At 36.4% G+C, this 15,029-nt stretch overlaps 1 protein-coding gene across 1 annotated transcript; it reads right to left on the bottom strand.

The window, feature by feature from the left end:
• Positions 1-3,272: 3,272 nt before the first annotated feature.
• On the bottom strand, positions 3,273-4,975 carry LOC104210903 (bidirectional sugar transporter SWEET12-like). Its single transcript, XM_009759865.2, has 6 exons — positions 4,845-4,975; positions 4,672-4,708; positions 4,373-4,583; positions 4,098-4,259; positions 3,857-3,976; positions 3,273-3,771 (listed from the first exon to the last, which is right to left on the bottom strand). The coding sequence occupies exons 1-6, from the start codon at positions 4,888-4,890 to the stop codon at positions 3,457-3,459; spliced, it is 891 nt and encodes a 296-aa protein (XP_009758167.1). The 5' UTR covers positions 4,891-4,975; the 3' UTR covers positions 3,273-3,456.
• Between the last annotated feature and the right edge of the window lie 10,054 nt (positions 4,976-15,029).

Consider the following 15,029-nt stretch of genomic DNA (forward strand, 5'->3'; position numbering starts at 1 on the left):
AGAAGAATTAGATGAAACACCCACTAGTCCCCCAACACAAGCTCCAACTCAGAGTCAATCTCAGTCTGGAGCTTTACCCCCTGTACCCCCTGTAAGGGGTAAGCCTAAGGCTAAACGTCCCAAAACATCACTTGTATGGAAATTTTTAAACATGATAAAGTCAATCATCGTGCTATATCTGAAAAATGTAAGCAAGTATTTGCACACATAACAAGTGGTGGGACGGGGGTTTAAGTAGACACTTAATAAGGGATCACAAATCTTTATGGATACAAGCTAACATAGAAGCCGGAAAAATTATAGATCCTACCATAAATACTAAAACTCCTAGTGGATCTGGTTCTAATCAAATTCAACAACAACTATAATGGTTGTGATTATTTAACTGTTACATGTCATTGGGTTGATCATCACTGGAACTTGCAAAAACGTATTATTGGTTATAAATTTGTTGATTCAAAACACACTGGAGCATATATTGCAACTACTGTTCTACAAATACTTGATTTTTATGGACTCATTAATAAAGTTTTAACTATCACCTTAGATAATGCTTCTTCTAACACAACCGCAGCAAATAGCTTAAAATCTCTCGAAAACTTCCAAGCTAGCATATATTCTTATGTAGATCAATGTTTGATAAATATAAATCTATGGATACAACTGGTTGTGAAACTGCTCCTTCTACTTCTAAGTCTAGAGCAGAAGTTTTATGGGAAGATATGGATGATATAACAGGTTTTGATTCCTCTATTGATGATGAACTTGATTCTTATCTTAATCAAGGATTGGAAAATATTAAAGACGAAGAAGGCAAGGAACAACTTTTGTCATGGTGGAGGGAGCGTGGCAAGGCTTTTCCAACACTTTCAATTATGGTCCGAGATATCCTGGCTATTCAAGCATCATCAGTAGCATCAGAGAGTGCTTTTAGCGCGACAAGATTTCAAATTGGAGATCATAGACATTCATTAGCAGAGGACAGTCTAGAGATTTCCGTATTATTCAAAGATTGGATTAATGCAGAAAGAAGAAATCTTAGTTTTGAAAAATTAACCACTAGGAAAGAAGAAGAAGAATACAATGAGATACTAACCACTGGGAGCGATGACGACATGGAGCTCATGGAACATCAATCAACATTACCAATTCCAGCAGAATGTCCGAGAGATATTATTGATAAGTTACAAAGAAGCTATATAGGAGCTTACAAATATTAGTATGATAATTTGTAATTGGCTACTAAGAGGCCTAGTTCAAATAGAACCCTTCCTAGAAGGTGGCTGCGTCGATTAGGTGCTCTTCAAAAGAATTATATTTGTATTTGAGATTTGAAAGTTCTATTAATAAAATAAAAGGCTCTAAGCGTTGAATTTTATTTATGAATTGTCTTAGTTACTTAATAGTTAATACTTTGAAATTATATTAAATAAATTATAACTCTATTATAAATTTATAATTACTAGAATATTTCATTACAAGTCTTTTGTTTTAATATTTTATAATTCTTTACTTAGTTTTCTAATTTTCATTTTAACATAGTAACATTTAAGTTTATTAAATAAGTCAAAAATCTAGCCGTTGCAAACTTTAAAAACATAGTACATTTCAAAAAACTAGACGTTTTTTTTAATAAAAAAATACACTTAAGGCCCACGAACCCGTCCCGTCCAGTCCCATCCCGTCTCATCCCGTTTGTTAGCGGGACGGGATGGGACGAACGTTTCGTCTCGTTTGTCCCGTCCCATTTCGTCCCGTCCCGCCTACATCCCGCTTAAATGTCGTCCCGTCCCGTCCCGTTGGACAGCCATACCTCGAACTAGATCACCCTCAAACCAACTGAGTGTGTTATTGAAAAGTATGAACTGAACAACAGAGCTTAAGAGAGAAAATATAATATATTGCTTGTTATGCGTGAATATCGTCCTTACAAAATGATTAGAACCCCCTTTATTAGTAGATAAATTGTACTTATGGTACAATTCTAAATACAGAAGGAAATCTCATGATTGACTAAATAACCGGTCTTGATTTGATATGTGCCAAGATTTTCGCTGCGATCCTTACCTGATCACGGATATCTCGGTTTTCTATTATTCGATATTAGCCGACCCCGATCTCGATTGGTCTCTGAGTCTCGAGCTCGGCAGACTATCTTTGCGCCGTGATCCGATGCAACATAGGGTCGAACCTTGGCCTGCCTCGTTCCAGGTCAAGCCCGATTTTGACCATATACATAGTGGGATTAAATTTTTTTAGTAATCTATCCGTCGATCTAAAGCAATGGAAAAAAGCCAATGGGACAACCATTAACGTCAGAAAGAGACTTTGCATAAGACTTTAAACATATTATAACGAAACTCATATTCAATTTGAATTTGGGGTTCACTTTAGATATCTTTTAGTCCAACTTTTTCTTGATCTACACGACTTGAAAACTAACTGACAAAATATTGAGAAACAGAGCAAAGCTGGGACGAGGAAGACTAGTTAAGCCGACGGGAATTCCATTTTAATAAAATAAGTGAACAATAATGCGGAGAGTACTGCTACCTCGAATTATTTACTTTACGCGTGAATTTAGGAAAATTTTGGTAGACGTAAGTATCTATTACATATAGAGGCGGAGAAAGGATTTGAATCTTATCAAAATTTTAGTACTTGTAAGTTAATGTATTCTAACTTAATAATGTGTATATATTTAATGAATTTTTTAAGACAAAGCAGTATATGAACCTAAGTTACTGTGTTCGACCGAACTCATAGTCCGTATTCTAACTCTATCCGATCCCTGCCTTGACCCATGTATTAATATACAAATTAATTTTATATACCGATAATGCAATCTTTTCCTTCTATCAAGTCAATTTAATCGATTGTAGTAGGTTGCTCTTCTATTTTTCATGTTACTATATAAGGCTTTTCATGAAAATTTATCTATTGTTATAGATGAACTAAACCTGATGGTGTAAAATACACTGATAGTGCATAGAAAAACTTAAACTCGATAATATTGAACTGAATTCTATGCACGTTGCATGCTGGCATTAAAGCCATAAACGAGAAATGGCTATTTGTGTGCACAGTCATACTGTAACAAATGCAAATATTGTGACACAAGATGCAACTGAAGATATCTGCTTGCGCACGTGCTCAAATTTGATGTAACAACATTATCGACCACGTAAAACGTGATCATCTAATTAAAAAAAAAGGATTACTTTTTACTGCTGGTAGTGCATAAAAACGATAGAAATCAAGTTTAACGCAAATGAACTTGAATAAAAATTTATTTTATTGCTACCACAATCAATGACTGACAGCTATGTTTTCTGCATTAAGACGACTATTTTCTAACTAGAAAGCTAATTACTTCTATAACAGGAAACTATGAGCTTAGAATAATTAATGTGTACAAACAAGGAGTTAGAACAGAGTAAATCAAAGTAACACTTCTTAGGCTTCGGCAGTTTGCAGCTTGGGCATATTCTCAACTTTAGCTGCTTCAACTCCACATTTAGAATTATGCAGACACGAAGCCACGTGAATTTTTCCTGAGGAAATAAGTGAACCAAGCTTTACAATGTCAATAATCTGTTCCTCTGTGAGTTCTGGAAGTTTCTGATTATTGTAATCATCTACGATAATGACATGGTTTTGTATCTTCTCCGGTACTTTCTCCTCCTTTAAAATGGCCTTCTCCTTTTTGTTGTATATTACGTAGAGCACTATTTGGAGAATTCCTAGGACGAATCCCAATACGTTTGGAATCTAGATAAAGACGGAAGTAAATACACTGAATAGATTCAACATATGTATAGAAATTAAGTATATAATGCTTGAAAATAGAACTTACAGCAATGTTAATGTCTTTTACGAGAAGACCATAGAAGAACCACATGACAGCACTTAATGTGAGGAAAACGGATAGGAGAAGTGGCATGTATTCCACACTCTTTGTTTTTATTACTTGTCTCTACATAAAATGAGAAAAATCATCAGCATTATATTCTTCATGCATGGGAAAACAGGGGAAATAAATGAAGACGACTATATAAGTTTTGAAATAGGTGAAATATTTGTACGTAAAAACTCACCACAATGCCTAAGGGTGCTACAAACACACACAAGGAAAATACAAGGCAAATCCATCCAACAGCTTGACCACGAGCGGCACCTTTGAATAGAAATTGGGTAACAAGGACAATAACGCCAAAGCCACCCACTACTGATAATACGAGCATCTTCACAGTTTGAATCTGCATTAATTAAATTTTGAAGATCAAAGTTACATTCTTGCTATAGGAAAGAAAAGCGAATAAAATATAAATCTTCCGAAGAAAAAAATGCTCGATTTCTTGTAAAAGCATACCCTGGCTTTCTTTGGTGCGTAGAAAAGATAGAAACCGACGTAGATAGTTTCAATGAAACAACCAAAGGAGTTTATAGTGATGATAAGGGTCGTGTTTGTCTTGAGAAATGCATAATAAACCCAAAGCATGGAACTGAATAGAGCAACCACATATGGAATTGATTGATAGCCTTCAGTTGATTTCTTCTTGTATATTTTATAAAACGTGGGCCTGCAGGTGTGAAGTTATATAGTGTTAAGTCAGATTGTGGAAAAAAACAATAACATATTAAAAAGTATAATAGCAAATGGAGACTCACAGTGGAGAAAGGAACACAATGAATGAGACAATGTTACCTGCAAATTGGCAAAAGGAAAAAAAGAAAGAAAAGACGAAGAGTTATTTATGCTAGAAAGTAAATAACAAAGTGGTGCATGCAAATGATTTAGTAAATGTTATGTTAGTTATGGAGGAAAAATAGACTTTATTTACCAAGGACCCCAAAAGCAAAAGCCCAGTGACCAGAAATAGCAGCCATCTCTTTTTGTATGTTTCTAGCTAAAGAAATGCAAATTTCAAGCACTGTGTCTCTCACCCACAATGCTAGAGTTGCACAAGAATTACTTGACACTGAAATAAGGAGAGGTTGGTCGACATATTTATATAGGCATGCAGGAGGTGGGAAAATGGGTGCAACAGAGGAAGAACTTTTGTACTATAATAAAGTATAGTATATTTTATTTGGACAAATATTCTATTCTAAAATGCAAAATAGCACTCTGAAAAGGAAGGTGCAATGGCAATATCCCAGGATGCTCCTTTATTATGTCATCCACCTATCCCCAATTGCACTATGGCTTAAAACTCATGCTTTAATTAATTTTTTTTTTTGGAGGGCATTTGATTTTAATGAATTTATATAGAAAATGAACTCCTAATCAGCTAAAAAACAGTTCAGAATTGATGGAAGGACCAATTATTGCCTGCCATTTGGCATCAATAATGTAGGGGCGATCCAGTTCTGGATTTTGGGTGCTGCTAGTGGCTATTGAGGAGATCAATTTGCTGCAATGGCCGACGAAATCCTGGATATGCTTCCCTTTGCTTTGCTTTAGTAGGTTCATCTTTTCCTAGTGGGTTGTCATTAACTTATCGATCTCTATAGTTATAAAGGAATACATGCATTCAATTTCTTTGTTCAAATGGTTTTGTGGCACATTACATTTTGTTTTTCGTTTATGACCTCATATCTTATTTTACACATAGAAGATCTTCTTTTACATATAAGAAATCCGTCCTTTATACATAAGAGATCTAAACAAACTACTTTCTTAATTTTAGTATTGTCAAAAGCCATGGAGGCCAAAAACCTCATATATTTGAAGCGGGTAAAATAAATGAGTCGATAAATGGATTGGGCGGTTTCGCCGAATGTTTTGCTTGGTTCACAATGAACAAGTCAATTTGGACTAAACAATGGGTCATAATTTAACCCCTCCAATTCATAAAAAAAAAAAATCATTTGGTTGTTCTTTTAAACTTTGTTTAATTATCAAATCAAACTAATGGAGTAATATTCTTTTCGTTATTTGGTATGGTTATTTTCAGCAAATCAAGCTCAATAATTTTTTTATTCTCTATGTTTTGATAAGTTTTCATATGGGTCAGTTTGAGTTATATTTTTTATGTTTTCGGTAACTGTGGTGTCTAGACCAGCTTGCACGCACCTTAATTAATTTCGGATACCTGTCACATCCCACAAACAATAGGCACCATGTAACTCTATCTGCCATGGCTTGGATAGATGAGAAGAAATCACCTAGTATTTTTTACCTCCGCTGAAATTTAAACATGAAAGCTCATAGTTCTTACCCGTTTCATTGATCACTAGGTCACACACCCTGAATTGCCAATTTCGGTTACATATGCAACTCAAATTGGCCTAAGCTTTAGATGAGATAAATTGAACTATGCCCAAAGTGATTCGCCAATAAACATACATGTCAAGCCAACTTGTTCAAGTCTGGACGGATTAGCCTGGAGCAAAATTTGACACCGGTACATATACATTATGTTTTTCTATGCATGGGAAGGGTCATATGTCGAACCGAAAAAGAAAAGCAAAAGGAATGGTTCAAATTGACAGAAATACAGAAATAGAGTTTATTAATTTTGTTACGCTCGATAACTTTTATTGGTAGGTACTTTATGCTGTTATACAAAAGTTAATAATATAAGTATATAACATATACTCATTGGCACTGTTTCAATGATTGAACGCCAAATGTTTCGTACCATCCTTCTTCTCTTACTTTATAATATAAAGTTACTCTCTTGCTTTAATCTTAGTCGTTTAATAATATCATGTGCATACATCGCTTGCCTGATATTTGTTTCATGATAAAAATGAAAAAGACGTTAGTTTTATAAAGTAATTTAGATTAAACAATTGAGAGATGGAGAACCAAGGTGCATTTCATTTCTTCTAAGTTGAGTGGAAGACTCTAATTTTTCTACTTATACATTAAAAATGGTCCTCCCCACTACACATTAAGGATGCATGTAATGTATCCTTTTTCTGTTTAAAGCTTATTTAACTTTTAACAGAAAGTTATAAGTTCATTTTAAAACCGTGACCAATTACTTCTAGCTCTCTCATTGGATGTATGTCGTCGGCGTTACCCAGTAATTGAAATTTAAAGTGCATGAGTCAAACACGGTTAAAAATTTATTTGGTAATAGACCAAAATAATTCACTGATAAACACCGTGTTTCCCGTTTTTCTTATGACGAATTGTAGATATTATACTGAATACCTATTACATGCCCCATGAAATTATTGACTCGTTTAGAAGATGCTGGCAAGGTAATATATATTAAGTGAAATGTCATGAGGGTTTTCATTACATAAAAGTCTAAAATGTCATGATTAAACATGAAGTAGTTTGGAATAATATGTTTTGTTCAATTGACATGAGACCGACCACCTTAGTTAATACTTCAACCAAAGGAACAAGTACATAGCCGCAGAATTTGGATCACTCTATGTGCTTCGGCGATTTAATTTGCACGCATAAGAAGCATTAGTAATTGGCATCAAGAATCTAGCTAGGTTTGTACCCTAGCTAACATGGAGTAAATAGGGTAGGCATCAAGGAGTTAAGGAAGACGAAAGAAAATGGTTAAACATATTAATTAGCATCTTACACCTAATTTAATGTGAGTCATAACTTAAGAAATTAATTTGTTATAATTTTTTTGTGTTAATTTTAGTCTAATATTACATTTGATCCAGAAAGAATGTATTATTTACTTATTAATCCACTAAAACAAGAATTACTTTCTCAATTTAATTTGAAAACAATTTAACGTGAACTTTAAAATCTATATCTATATTATATTAAAAGGAGAGTAGTTTGCAATGTGGTTAAGCCAAGTGGCAAGCTAAAATGAAGTCATTTGGCAATTTTAAGACAACACAAAAAATTTGGATTATAAATGGAAAAATATTTAATGAAAGTAGTAGTCCAAGATTTTTTGTAAATTGAATTTCATTCTTTAATAAATCAAAAACAATTATTGGAACATTTAAACTAAAAATGTTTTCCTTTTGAGAATCTGTTGGACGTACACAAAGAGGGATACAACTTTCATTAAGCAAACAAATATATTATAGCTATAGATGTCTTTACTTAAATTTGTGTATATTTCAGTTATGGTAGGTATCATTTTTTGAGAAAGAATCAACTAAAATTTCGTTTTGTATCTTACACGTTAATTTTAAGTTGAAATAATAATTTTATATTTAGTACAAGCTTTGTATCTGACCTTATTTGCTAACAATATATATTAATATAGGTATCATATACATTACTATAAGTATTTTTAATTAAATTTTGTGTATAATTTATTCTTTTTTAAACTAAAAATGTTCTCTTTTTGAGAATATGTTGGACGTACACAAAGAGGGATGCAATTTCATTAAGCAAACAAATATATTATAGCTATAAGTATCTTTACTTAAATTTGTGTATAATTCAGTTATGGTAGGTATCCTTTTTTGAGAAAGAATCAATTAAAATTTCGTTTTGTATCTTACACATTAATTTTAAGTTGAAATAATAATTCTATATTTAGCACAAACTTTGTATCTGGCCTTATTTGCGAACAATATACATTAATATAAGTATCATATACATTACGATAAGTATTTTTAATTAAATTGTGTATAATTTATTTTTTTAAAACTAAAAATATTCTCTTTTTGAGAATATGTTGGACGTACACAAAGAGGGATGCAATTTCATTAAGAAAACAAATATATTATAGCTATAGGTATCTTTATTTAAATTTGTGTATAATTCAGTTATGGTAGATATCCTTTTTGAGAAAGAATCAATTAAAATTTCTTTTTTTGTATCTTACATATTAATTATAAGTTGAAATAATAATTTTATATTTAGTACAAGTTTTGTATCTGACCTTATTTGCGAACAATATACATTAATATAGGTATCATATATATATATATATATATATATTATAGGTATCTTTAATTAAATTTTGTGTATAACTCAGTTATGGTAGGTATTCTTTTCTAAGAAAGAAATAATTAAATAAATATTTTTTATTTATGAGTTTTGGTGTCTTTATTAAATATTATGTATAATTCAATTATGGTAGGTATCCTTTTTTGAAAAAAAATCAATTAAAATTTTGTTTTGTATTAACTTTAAGTTGAAATAATAATTCTATATTTAGTACAAGTTTTGTATCTGATCTTATTTGCGAATAATATACATTATTATAGGTATTTTTAATTAAATTTTGTTTATAATTCAGTTATGGTAGGTATTCTTTTTTAAGAATGAAATGATTAAATAAACATTTTGTATCTTATATTTATATTATATTAACGAAAATAGTATTAAAAAAACAAACAAGAGGACAAAGGAAAAAGACAAGAAAAATTAAGGTTTGGTGGTTAACAAATTTTAATTAACCACAAAAAAAACGTTGAAAATTAAAAAAAATGCCAAAAACTAAAAAATGAAAGATTCGTATCATTTCTTCAGAACTCATACATACAAATTTATTTATACATGCCTTTTTTAAATATTAGGATTTCATATACATAAAAATGATTTACTATGATAGTATTTCATAGAAATCTTTATTTAAGCAACTTTTCTTTAGGGTTGGCTTCTCTACATTGCTTAGGATTTAGCTTCCACACAAACTTCTGCAAAGTATGGCTCCAAACTATAACTATATCAGTAAACTATCAATGTCCAAAATGAGTTGGAATTTAAAGGTTCGTGTTGTTAGATTATGGCACATTCCAGACCGCGAGAAACTAGAAAATTCTAATTCAATTGAATTAATTATTCAAGATGAAAAGGTGCATACTCTTTTACATGTTATTTTTTTCGAGTTGTGATGTATTTTCTTCAACTTATGCGCCTTAATTACTAACTTAAATTTCTTTTCACATTTTTTATTTTAGGGAGATCGAGTTCATGCAACTATTGGAAGAGCTGTTATGCATATTTTCAAATTAAAAATACATGAAATGAGATTGTACGTTATGAAAAACTTTGTGGTTGGACCAAACAATCTGAAAATTAAGACCAACAAGCATAAATTGAAACTGAAAATTACAGCGGTTCCATCAATTTTTGATAATGGGAACAGATTGAGTTCCCAGTTGATATTCTATTGTTTATATCCATATGAAATATATTATTATTGTTTAAGTTCTCACCTCAGCATAATCAACCCTTCCCCCGATTTCATCTATGGTTTGAATAGCTGAATTTATCAGCTCTTCGCAATTGACCTATCCCTTTTCTGCCTCAACTTTGGCTTTAGACAGTGTTAGGCTAATAGACAAAGCTTATGGAATGGTAGAAAGAGTAAAAAGTTTCAATTACCACAAATGCCAGACAATAATAAAGAGAGAGCCTATGACGACCCGAAGGGTCATCACCGTAGTTCTTCCTTGTTCTGCGCTTTCGAGGCCTTGAAAACCTCGCTTTTAGTTGCCTTGATTGGCGTGCGTAGTTCGGGCGCATAGCCAAAAAGTTTTTATGTTAGAATATGTGAATTATGTGAAACATTTGATGAATTTTGGTATTAATATGCATAATGTTGACAGCAGTCAATATTTTGGGTAAACGGACCCGGACCTATGATTCGACGGTCCCGGAGGGTCCGTAGAAAAATATGGGACTTGGGCGTGTGCCCGGAATTAAATTCTGAGGTCCCAAGCCCGAGAAATGAATTTTTGAAAGAAATTGTTTTTCTGAAATTTGATATGAAAATTTGAAATGAAAAAGGAGTTAGAAAATATAGGTATCGGGCTTGTATTTTGGTTCCGACGCCCGGTACAAGTCTTAAATATGTGTTAAGTACTATCTGTAAAGTTTGGCTAAAAACGGACGTCATATGACGTGTTTCGGACTAAAAATGGAGAATTTGAGTTATGAAAGTTGAAGAAAAGAAAATCATGTGTTTGAGGCTTGATCCTATGTATATGATGTTATTTTGGCGATTTGATCGCACGAGTAAGTCCGTAAGATGTTTTTAAGGTTGTGTGCATGTTTGGTTTGGAGCCCCGAGGGCTCGGGTGAGTTTTGAATGGGGCCCGGGAGGTCTTGGACTTAACAAAATGCAGGTTCAGGTGTTGCAGACACCAGTGCGGCCGCGATGCATTTTTGTGCGGTCCGCGTGGCTGAGTCTGAGGGCTAGGGTTTCAGGTTAGCCAGCGCGGCCGCGCACCAAAACAGTGCGGTCCGCGCTGGAAGGGTTCAGAGAAGCCCCACTTTTCTCCCACTTGGCGCGGCCGCAACACATTTTTGTGCGGTTCGCGCCAGGTCCTCAGAAAGGTATACAAGTTCGGAAAATCTTAGTCATTTTTCACTTTTCAAAAATCCAAAACCTAAGAGTCGATTTTTCAAACAACTTTTTTTCTCCAAAACGTTTGGTAAGTGATTTCTAACTTAATTTCTTTATTCCTTAACATCTTTTAAAATAATTTCAACTTCAAATCAAAGATTTTTATGGGGAAAATTGGGTGTTTTGGGTATATCCTAGGTTTTCTACAAATTGAGAAGTTGGACCTCAATTTGGGGTCCGATTTAAAAATAAATCATATATTTGGATTCGTGGGGGAATGGGTAACCGGGTTTTGGTCCGAGCCTCGAGTTTCGACCACGTGGGTCCGGGGTTATTTTTGACCTTTTTGGGAAAAACCTTGAAAAATTTATTTTCATGCATTGGGGATGATTCATTTAGTAATTATTAATGTGACTAAGTAACTTATGACTAGATCCGAGTGGATTGGTGGTGGAATCAAGAGGTAAAGCTATACTAGAAGCGTGAGTTGAGTTTGGAGCATTCGAGGTAAGTGTTTGTTCTAACTTTGGCTTGAGGGAATAGGATTAGGATGATATTTGCTACTTGCTAATGTGGAGTACGGTGTATAGGCATGGTGACGGTTATCTATGCACCGGAGTCTAGCATGACCGTGAGTCTTGATTGCTTTTAATTCGAATAATGTGACACAAGCTCCTTGTTTATTTGATAAGTTTCATATAATGTGAACGGTTGAGGAAGAATGATTTAAAAGGAGAATGTGTTGTGAATACTCCCTTGCCGGGATGTGTAGACTGATATATATATTCTCCCTTGTCGGGATATTTTGGGCTGTTAGTTGTACCCTTGCCGGGTTAAAGGTATTGAGTTGTTATTCTCCCCTGAAGGGGTCTACTATATGAAGTCAGATATTATGAACTATAATATGGGATCGTGTGGCACGCCGTCCACTTATATATGATATTATGGGATCGTGTGGCACGCCGTCCACTTATATATGATATTATGGGATCGTGTGGCATGCCGTCCACTTATATATGATATTATGGGATCGTGTGGCACACCGTCCACTTATATATGATATTATGGGATCGTGTGGCACGCCGTCCACCTATATAAGATATTATGGGATCGTGTGGCACGCCGTCCACCTATATATGATATTATGGGATCGTGTGGCACGCCGTCCATTATATATATATATCATGGAAACCGGAGTTTCTTCTATTTATTTCCGATATTTCATTTTTATCTTTTACTCCCCGATAGCATGTCCCCTCCCAGTCTTACTTTGTATTATCTTGTTATTGTTTTCTTGCACTTCTTGTATATATATCTGTACAGGTTAATTGTGGTCGGTATTGTCTAGCCTCGTCACTACTTCGCCGGGGTTAGGCCAGGCACTTACCAACATATGGGGTCGGTTGTGCTGATGCTACACTTTGTGCATTTTTGGTGCACAGATCAGGGAGCAGCTTACGGACCGCAGCAGTAGGACTTCTGGGAGCTATCTTCAGTCTAGAGACTCTCGAGGTAGCCTAGTTGGCGTTCGCAGGCCGAAGTCCCTTTCCATGTTTTTTTTTCGTTTGTTTATCTTGTATCAGACAAACATGATATATTTTCCCTTCAGACATTGATTGTAGTATTCTGTAGTAGTCCGTGAACTAGTGACACCAGACTCTGGGTAGCATTTTGGTTCAAACTTCCGCACTTTTGGTTTTCAGTTGCTTTAGATTTAAAGTCTTCCGCTTAGATTTTGTCTCGTTTATTTTATTGTTTGAAAGAAAGCAGGAAATGTGTTTTAAATATTTGGCTTGCCTAGCTCCGATAGTAGGCGCCATCACGACACCCGATGGTGGGAAATCCGGGTCATGACAAGTTGGTATCAGAGCCCTAGGTTACTTAGGTTTCACAACTCACGGACAAGCTCAGTAGAGTCTGAGGGATCGGTACGGAGACGTCTGTATTTATCCCGCAGAGGCTACCGAGTTAGGAAAACTTCACCTTGTTCATTCTTGTCGTGCGATTCTGTTTCTCAAGTACTGGTTGTCTTTCCACTCTGTTCTTTCGCAGATGGCGAGGACACGTGCTTCCTCTTCTACCGCGCAACAGCCTGAGCCCCCAGAGGCAGCACCTATTAGGGGCAGAGGGCGAGGCCGAGGCCGGGGCAGGGCTCAGCCCCGAGCAGCATTTCCAGCGACGGAGCCTCAGGTCGATTTTGAGGAGGAGGTTCCGGCCCCAGCTATTCCAGTGGGCCCAACTCAGGTCCTAGAGGGTTTCATAGCCACTCCAGTGCTTCAGGATGCTTTGGTCCGACTGATAGGCTTTATGGAGGGCATTTCTAAAGCGGGTTTGCTTCCCGCAGCTCCAGCCACATCTCAGGATGGGGGAGGAGTTCAGACTCCCGATACTCGTACTCCAGAGCCGGTAGCTCCTCAGGCTCAGGTTCCAGCAGTTCAGCCAGCTGTGGCAGCCCAGCCAGGTATTGCGGCTCAGTCCAGTGATGGTGCGGCTATGTCTGCGGATGCTTTGTGGAGGCTTGATCGTTTCACCAAGCTCTTCACTACTACATATAGTGGCACTCCCTCAGAGGATGCTCAGGATTTCATATTCAGCTGTCATGAGGTTCTACGGACTATGGGCATTGTAGAGACCAATGGGGTCGACTTCGCCACTTTTCGCCTGGCAGGATCCGCCAAGACTTGGTGGAGGGATTTCTGTTTAGCCAGGCCAGCAGGGTCGCCATCATTGACCTGGGATCAGTTTTCAGAGTTATTTCTGGGGAAGTTTCTCCCAGTTACTCAGCGAGATGCTCTTCGCAGGTAGTTTGAGCGTCTCCAGCAGGGTCCTATGACGGTCACCCAGTATGAGACTCGGTTCATTGATCTTGCTCGTCATGCCATTGTGATACTCCCCACCGATAGAGAGAGGGTGCAGAGGTTTATTGATAGGTTGGCCCAGCCGATCCGTGTTCAGATGGCCATGAGTACCGGTAGTGAGATTTCATTTTAGGAGGCGGCAGATGGTGCCCACCGGATAGAGATAGCACTTGCTCAGGGAGGTGGTCATGGGTCTGATAAGAGGCCCCGTCATTCTGGTAGATTCAGTGGTACCTCGTCTGGAGGTAGGGATTCTTATGGTAGAGGCCATCCTTCGAGGCCCTTTCAGTCAGCTCTCCAGGCTTTTCATGGTACACCAGGTGGTCGTGGTTCTTAGCCGCAGTATTCTGACCAGCAGCTCTTCAGTTCACCATCAGCACCTATCAGTGCACCACCACTTCGTTATTCTCAGCAGCTGAGGGCTTGTTATACTTGCGGCGATGTGAGTCACATTGCCAGATATTGCCCTCGAGTTTCCAGCAGCTCGCAGCAGCAGGGTTCTCGCCCGATGATCCAGGCACCAGTTACCCCACAGCCTACCCAGCCAACTAGAGGCGGGGGTAGAGGACATAGATGTGGAGGTAGAGGTTTTAGAGGTGGAGCTCAGACCGCTAGAGGTAGGGGTCAACCAACAGCAGATCGTCCCAGGGATATGATTCAGGGAGGTGGGGCCCATCCCCGTTGTTATGCTTTGCCAGCCAGGCCAGAGGCTGAGTCATCAGATGCTGTGATTACAGGTACTATTCTGGTCTGTGATAGGGATGCTTCTGTGTTATTTGATCCCGGATCTACGTATTCATATGTGTCGTCCTATTTTGCACCCTATTTGGTTATGCCTAGTGACTCGTTGAGTATTCCTGTTTATGTGTCAACACCGATGGGTGACTCTATTGTGGTTGACCAAGTTCATCGTTCTTGTATC

Source organism: Nicotiana sylvestris, chromosome 3 (assembly GCF_000393655.2).
Source record: "Nicotiana sylvestris chromosome 3, ASM39365v2, whole genome shotgun sequence".
Classification (NCBI taxonomy): Eukaryota; Viridiplantae; Streptophyta; class Magnoliopsida; order Solanales; family Solanaceae; genus Nicotiana; species Nicotiana sylvestris.